Here is an 8,592-nt window from a genome sequence, read left to right on the forward strand (position 1 = left end):
AAAAAAAAAAAAAAAAAAAAAAAAAAAAAAAAAAAAATCATGGGTCAAATTACCTGAGAGGTTTGATATACTTAAAACATTAATCTTGGATAACTAGGACGTAGGAGAAAAAAAGAATCAGGATTTAGATTTTGTTACCTTAACTATAACAGATACTGTGTTTCTACCCAGGGACATCAATATGCCAGGGCATTTCTATTGTAAGAAAGGTCTAATAATACAGGTTTATGTGGCAACAATATCATCCTTGATTTTCTTGCAGTAGTTCCAACCACCTTTCATTCCATCGCTATTTATTTTTAGTTGCTATAAGTTGGCAATCTGTCTTGTTTTGAGATTTTCTAGAACACTCTTTAACAATAAATGATTGAGTCTAGAGTAGCTCAAGAGCACTTGCTGTTTTTTCTCCTCTGATTGGGCCATTCAGTGATGCTTGCAAAGTGGCAAGCACCAACCTGACATCTGCGGCTTCAGCATTGATCAGAAACACAAAGCAAGCATTTTATTTGAAAAGACAACCCCAAGTGACATGAATAACCTTTCATCTTCAATATGGCATCATTAGGAACAACCACAGAGTTGTCAATCCAGATGTCCCTGTAAAATCTGTGGGCATCACTTGGTATTGACTTACCTTTCTGTTCTGCTGCCTGGAGTTGGATTAATGTTAAAATGATCATTGGGGAAAATATATATGTATTTCATTTTTAAGGGACTTTCTTCCTTATAAACATTTTCAAGAAAATAAATCAGCTTGTACTTTTCACCTTTCGTAACAAATGGTTTCTTACACAGGTATTTTCAATCAGCTTTTAAATCTGACGCTACTCAGATCCAAGCTGACAGCTGTAATTTCTTTTTGTAGAGAGGCTGTTTTATGTGTCACAAGTGTTCAATACATATTTGATAGAAGTTTATAATGTGTCCGTGGAAGCCAACACCCCAGACCAGAAGGCAGAGTGGTTCCCTGGCTGAGAACTGCCAATACTGTCATGTTGGATATTTATCTTTTCCACTTGGGGGACAGCACAGAAGCAGCTCCATAATGAGGTTCTGCCTGGTGTCTGCAGGTCTTCGAGGACTTTCTGACTTATTTTACTTTAAAATGAGAAAGAAAAATTACGTCCTAGAACTCTTCCTGCAACATTTTTCATTGTGACTTTGGCCAAGGTTAATGCAGTTTGACCTAAAATTGTGAAATGAATGAAGGATTGTCTTTCCAGGCTCATTATGTCCCACTTCTAAACTTAAGTGTGCACCAGGATCATCTGGAGGGTTTGTGAAAAGACAAAGCGCTGGGACCCCCGCACAGAGTTCCTGATTCCATACATCTTGGGGGAGCCCACGTTTTCATATTTTTAATAAATTCTCAGTTAATGCTGATGTTATTAGCTTGGGAAACACAGTTTGAGAGCCACTTTACTTGGGAAATGGTATTTTAGAAATTTATTATCACCTTGTTTTCACTGACTTGTTAGAACAAAGTTTAAGAGATTGAAAATAGTTATGACCATGTTGAATGCATCTCTTAGTTAATGTTTGCTGAACAGTTTTTATATTGGGCCTCTTAGTGTGATTTGGTACTTACTTAGGTCCATTCTGTGTTTAGCAATTGTAATGTTGCATATTAGGGAAATTCAACAAAATACAAAGATTCATTTGAATATTTTATGTATATTTGTTATGTATGGAGGAACTTTAAACTACAAGGGAAACCTAGAACGGCTTCCAGTTCAGTCCCTTCATTTCCAGGCAGGACCAAACTTGAACATATGAGTTTCCTGTGCTTCTGCCTAATGTATTTTTAAGAGACTACCATTAACTTATTAATTCGTTAACTCATTAACTTATCCTATTGTCAGTGAGAGTTATTCTCTGTTTTTTTTATCTCTTTATTTTTTAATGTCTACTCATGAGCTTTTTCATATCTAAGCTCATTTCTTCCTGTTTGATTCTGAGTGGTAACAGAAAGATATATCCTGGGCATGGTTACAATTCATGTTCTAGAAGACTGTCATGAATAACCTTTGAGCCTGCCTTCACTAAGATCCACCCTATTCCATTTATCTTTTCTATTTGCCAACAGTTCCCTTTCATAAAACTGTAGTTCTGGCATTGTGAGGGTCAAAATCTGAAAGAATTTTATATTTGAACACAGACTTTGGGGACTTTTCTTGGATTTAGATCTGTTCTCAGAGAACTTCTGCATGTAAATATTAGGAAGTTTTATGGGCTGAGCATTACCAAAATTGTGCAAGAATCTTGGTATGCTTTACCACTACTTTTAGTTTATGTCTCTGAAATAAGATCATAGCCCTGATTTTTTTGATCAGCACTAGCATGATTTTTAAATAGAGAACAAGGCATTTACAAAATTAATCACTGCACCATTACTTTAAAGACTTCACAAGGGAAGCAAGCAAATTGGTTCCATTTAAAGGATTAGTATGTTTTCAATTATATATGATTTTAAACCCTCTTTTTAGTTCATTTACTGACACTCATGTTGATGTCATGGTTTTTCAAGGTCCAGGTTTGATTTTTCAATAGTCACTTAGTCTTTTTTGTATGTTCATTTTTTGTTTTTTGAGTTTTGTTTTTGTTTGTTTTTTTAAATCATGACTACTGTATTACAAATATCATGTGTTTCTAACAGAAGGGATGTTCAGAAGTGGTGAAGCCAGGATGGCAGTGGTCAGGAGTCCAGAGAAGGCAGGGTGTGAAAAGTAGATCTTCCAGCTGGGGCCCTGGGAAGGACACAGAAGTTAACTACCAAAAACAGTTGGCCAGGGAGATGTAATATTGGGGAAGTGTGCGTGAAGGTCAAACATACATGTACGACAGGGAAGTCGGTTTAGGTTTTAAGCTGGTAGAGGAACCAGAGTTGGTAACTAGGATGTAGGGACAGGAATAGCCTCTGAAAGTCTAGAAAGAACAATTATTTAAATGATAATAATTTATATTTATTGAGTATTATTCCTGAGCCAGAAACACGGCTAAGGTGTAAAATGACAGTTCGTGCTTTCTCATAAACTGGCTTATTGAACAACCACAACTCCATGACACAGGTTCTGTTTCCTTTAAAAGGTGACAGAGAGGTTAAGATGCTCAATGTCAAGGTGGTGTATAAATTTGGGGGCCTCAAAGGAGAAATACCATTGTCATCACTCTCTTAGAATTGAAAAAGACTCAAAGACATTCACTTTTCTAAGCTCACACGATGAGTGGATGGAAAAGCCATGATTTTATATGTAGCTTAGTGACTCTGCAATCTTTTATTACCTTAGAGTAATTGCAAAATCGAGTTTCAACTGATTGAGTTAGTGCACGGTTCTGTGCATGAGTCACTAGGATAGTTGGCTAATACAAAATTATACAAAAATTAGAACTCAGCAACTAGAGCAGAAAAAACAAGCAGCAAGGCAGACTTGGTGTTCAGGTCCTAAGCCAAGGGTCTCTGAAATTCTCCCTACACAGAACTGCGATGGATCTAAACTTACAGACAAAGGCTGAGTGGATTCAGTAGGCAATGAAAGCGTTTGGAAAGAAGGCAAAATGCAGCAAACAAGACAGTGTGGATGGAATTTCTTGTTTATTGGAGAATAAATGGGAATTCACTATAGCAAGATAAAAGAAAAAAATCTTGTCTTTGAATATAAAGCACTCAGTGACATACCACACTGTCTTTTTTTTTTTTCAGCTTTAATTGAGTTTATTGGTACATTTTAGGGATACAGTACAGTTACATTCATCGTTGGGATCTTGTACCTCTACATGACAAGTCTTGATTCTCATTTTTTCCCCTTACCTCTGCCCTCCCTTCACCCCCTCCTCCCCTCCCCATCTACAAACACTTTATTTCCATCTTTTCATTCTCTCACATTTTTTCTTTTCCCTTATTACCCTTCCCCTACCCATCACACCTTCCCTACACATTTAGCTCCTTTTTTCCCATTTCTAAATGTCAGAAATCTTATTAGGATCTTATGTATTATTGTACATTATTCACACCTGAGAAACTATTCGGTATTTACACATGAGTAACTTATTTATTTCACTTAGGAGTATATCTTCAATATGTATCTATTTTCCTATGAATGAACACTGTCTTTAGTGATGGGAACACCATATTGCATATGACTAGATAAAAAAGCATGCATATCAAGGGAATTAATTTTGTCAAATTCCTTTTCAGCAATCATTCCGTCCAAGATTCCTTGGTGTGGCAGAACAACTACACAATGAAGGTTATAAGGTAAGCTGTATTATCATCGTTTTTCAAGTAGTTTTCTCTCAGCCTTGAAATTGGCCCACAAAACAAAATACTGCAGAAACAGGAACAGAAATAGCTTAAACTTCCAACCTCACGAAGTCTAACTAACTTTGTATTTTCGACATTCAGTATGCGTGCAGCCAGCTGGAGCAGCACCCTCTCCCCAATCCGGCCACTTCAGATGCTACTGTTCCCTGACTTAGGGAGGGAGGATCCTGGGGTGGCTAAGAAAAGCAAGGGAGGGATCTGCACCCTTACTTACATGCCTATCCCTCACCTTCCAGAAGATTCCCTGGTTTCAGCCCTGCCCTCCTGACACAGGCTGGCTCTGTTATGTAAGCGTACTTCCCAGCTTTTCTCTGGATTAGCCTAGGAAGGCTCCCTCCTGTGTACTGACCCCCTTGTGTTGAGGCACAGGTCTGGTTAAAATACTTACTTGGGTGTTTCTGTTAAAAAGAAAGTCTTCAGGAGAATAGAATAGAAAAACTAGTTTTATGTTTTAACAAGATTATTACAAACTCAATGGAAATTGTCAGCTAAGAAAACTTAGATCAGCTAAAGAGTAATTGAGAGTAAATTCTGATGCATCTCCATGTGTTTTTCTTTTTCACTTTCCTGTTTCCATTTGAGATCATACTTTCCAGCTATAATAGTTATGGGCTCAACCTCTTTGCAATGACTATCTCCTAACAAAACTGGGTTCACTAAAGCAACATTATTCCCATGGCTCAGCATTGGCCTGTGGCCATACTGTTCTGTTGACGTGATTAAAAAAAAGTCCAAGCCAGAATAATTCTATATTTTTCTCTTGTACAAAAACAGTTACAGTTGACATTCCTAATTTCTTCCTTTAATGTTTTTAAAGTGCCCATGCCTCTGAAATCTGAGTCCAAATCTGTATCCTTGGTACAATATTGTTTCTTATATTTATCAGTTTCTTCTTTAGGATCTCAATGGTGCATATGCACCAAGAAGCTTTGGAGCTACAAAATCATTCCTTCTGATACAGTAATGAATTTTTCCATTTTAAATGCAGCTCTTTGCCACAGAAGCTACATCAGACTGGCTGAATGCCAACAATGTTCCTGCCACCCCAGTGGCGTGGCCGTCTCAGGAGGGACAGAATCCTAGTCTCTCTTCCATCAGAAAGTAAGAAATTGAACTTTTTTTCTGAGTTGGTTAATGCATAGAGGGTTAATCGTGTTGGTAGCATGATACAAATGTTTCACCTTACTTAACTGCAAGTCCTTTAAAAGTTCTCTTAGCCAATCAATCTAACAAGTGTGGATGATAGTCAAGTTTGACTCTTATTAAATTATATTTGCAAAAATGAGAACCACGATCTGTCAGGTAAAGGTACAAGATCCTAATGATGAATGAAACTGTACTGTATACTTGAAAAGTACCAATAAACTCAGTAAAAAAGAAAAAAAATATTTTCTATTACTATAGAGCACACACTATCACCTGGGTATGTGTTGGTATGAAACATCTTTAAAATATTTCCTGATAAAAATGCTTTCTTTGACAGACACAATTAAAAGCATGAAGGATATAATGTAGCACTTTATATATTTCAGATCAGACTTCTATAGATGACACACATATGTATGTATAAATAATGTAATATTGGTCATCTACAGTACAGTGAGGTTGCACATCAGTGGATCAATGAATCGGTCACTTTATTGAGAACTTGTTGCATGCAGGAAACCGTGTTGAGCACTATGATAATGTCATTCCTTGGATTACTTGAGTGGTCATTTCTTATTAAGTTGGTATGTCTTAGGCCATATCATCATTAGATTTTGTAAGACATTATTTCAGCACATTGTGTTTACCTTCCAGATCACAAGGCATCAACACTTACAAAACTAAGTGGCATGGGTACATTGTAAGATTGTTCTCAGTCTTTCCAGAATATTAAATGGCTAGCAGAATAATTTATGTTAGTATTTTAAAAACTAAATATAAAATCACATCGCCTCACTGGCAAGTATATATTTGTTTATATTTCCAGATTGATAAGAGATGGCAGCATTGACCTAGTGATTAATCTTCCCAACAACAACACTAAGTTTGTTCATGATAATTATGTGATTCGAAGGACAGCTGTTGACAGTGGAATTGCTCTCCTCACTAATTTTCAGGTGTGTTCTTTCCCTTGTATTTAGGCTGCATTTAGGTTTCACTTCTAGGCTATCCCTGAAAGTGCTAATCTTTCCTTTCCCTTCCTTGTAAATTCAGAAGAGAGGGAATTTTTTTTAACTTTTAATTTTTTATGAGTATGTGTTTACAGCACATAATGATTACATTGACTGTGGGGAATTGGTACATGTAGATAACAAATCTCAATTCTTTTAGATGATAATTTTTAATAGATTCATAGTAATAATGCTAACATGGTAAGTCATAGCCTACATGGGACAGTTGGTGATCAAGCAATTGAGATAATCAAAATCCATGAATAGCCTTGGTGCTTTCATTACCCATTCACTTATCCTTTAAATGAAGTTATAGTGTGGAATGGAATAAAGATACAACCTTTTCCACTTCTATTTCTAAATGAAAGACCCTACATAAAAGAAACAGGTTAATAATAGAAAGTCCAGATGTAGTACAAGTGCTTGTCCAATTCACAGAAAATGATTATATTAGTAATGTTCACTTTCATTTGTACATGACCCACCTAATATAATATGGAAAGATTCACAGATTTGAGACTCATTAACTTTCTGTTCATTCTGTTCTTATCCTAAATCAGTGTTAGTTCCTATGTGGGGAGAAATACATTTATTCATGATGAAGTCTGAGATGTGGGTGAAAGTCCTCATTCAATTAAAAAAATAATTATGCCTTTCATCCCATTCCTCTTTGAAAATGGGGAGCAAATACTTGTGACTTTTCACTCCCAATTCCTTCAACATTCACTTTCATCTCGTGTGGGTTGCTAAGGTTCTTAACATTTTCTTTGCAGGTGACCAAACTTTTTGCTGAGGCTATGCAGAAATCTCGTAACATGGACTCCAAGAGTCTTTTCCACTATAGGCAATACAGTGCCGGAAAAGCAGCATAGAAAAGCAAACGCCACAATTCCATTCTTAAATCACCTGAGCCATGTTTATCTAAAGGAACCGATTCCTAGCTTTGTTTCCCAGAGATGAATATTGATACAAAACTTTATTGTAGTTCATGCTATACTACTTTATTCTGTATCTTTCACAATTAAATGGTTTTTAGTCTATTTTGCAAAATCTTATTGAGTCTTTCCTGAGTAGTTTGTTCTTCAAGAGATTTTCACCCATTTATTAATGCCTTATATTTGGTGGTCTAGGCTTATCTATCTGTGGACTTAGAGCTAACATTTTATGGTGCTGATTAACGACGATCGAGATAGAAATGCTGCTATTCTGTCTTCTGAACTCTCTGTGCTTTAAACACATTTTTGTTGTTGTTTTGAAAGAGTGTCTGCCACACTCAGGACACATTAACAGGGCAGAGCACTATAAAATTTGGTAAAAAAAGAAATATAGATTTAATTTATGAACGCTTCCATTAGGATGTTTGTATATTGCTTCCTTTTGATAATCATTCTTACCTATCTGGGAAAGATCATTTTTCCTTCCATGATACTGAATTTGAAAAATATGACAGAGAGCTTTAGATTGTAGATTTTTTTAAAGAGTGCTATCTTCCAGGTTTGTTTTTCGGAGTACATTGACAGATAGTAGAAAACACTGACATGGTTACATTCTTTTTTTATTTTCTTTGACTTTTATTCTGGGCCAAGTGAAATCTTTAGATTTGTGTCATTGACCTTCTGTGCTAATAATTTAGATGTCCTAGTAATTCTCTGCAGATGATAGGTTTTGTCGATTTACTGAGTCCTACTGTGGACATGTTAAATATCTTTCCTTCTGTGTTTCCAGAAAAGTTCTTTCAGGGCAGCCTTTATTGCTTTTAAGTGTTTTGTGTTATTACAAGTACTTTAATTGTGAACTTTTTAATAAAATAATATTGAGACAATGCAGTTATAGTCCTGAATGTATTCATTTACTTAATAGTGGTATACAGTTCAGTTCTATGATAAGACAGGGTTTGAGGCCAGGAGCACACTGCTTCTGCTCATATACTCTCCTCCCCGCATCCCCTCCCTCTCTTAGGCTCTCCCTGTCCCTCTCCTCCTCTCATCCATCTATTCATCCATCCCCTTACATATCTACTTCTCTATTTGTGGCACTGGGATTTGAACTCATGGCCTTCACACCGAGCTATAACCAAAGCTCCTTTTTATATTTGTATTTTGATAAATTGCACAG

General features: G+C 36.2%; 1 protein-coding gene across 1 annotated transcript in view; it reads left to right on the forward strand.

The window, feature by feature from the left end:
- The window catches only part of Cps1 (carbamoyl-phosphate synthase 1), a 159,930-nt gene extending 151,627 nt beyond the window's left edge, over window positions 1-8,303 (forward strand). The window contains exons 36-39 of the mRNA XM_010616046.2: window positions 4,196-4,255; window positions 5,310-5,422; window positions 6,294-6,423; window positions 7,251-8,303. Of these exons, the coding sequence (XP_010614348.1) occupies window positions 4,196-4,255; window positions 5,310-5,422; window positions 6,294-6,423; window positions 7,251-7,349 (402 nt within the window). The 3' untranslated portion in view covers window positions 7,350-8,303. The remainder of the gene's footprint in view (window positions 1-4,195; window positions 4,256-5,309; window positions 5,423-6,293; window positions 6,424-7,250) is intronic.
- Window positions 8,304-8,592: the final 289 nt, after the last annotated feature.

The sequence above is a fragment of the Fukomys damarensis genome, unplaced genomic scaffold (genome assembly GCF_012274545.1).
Source record: "Fukomys damarensis isolate Sample0158 unplaced genomic scaffold, DMR_v1.0_HiC HiC_scaffold_16, whole genome shotgun sequence".
Classification (NCBI taxonomy): domain Eukaryota; kingdom Metazoa; phylum Chordata; class Mammalia; order Rodentia; family Bathyergidae; genus Fukomys; species Fukomys damarensis.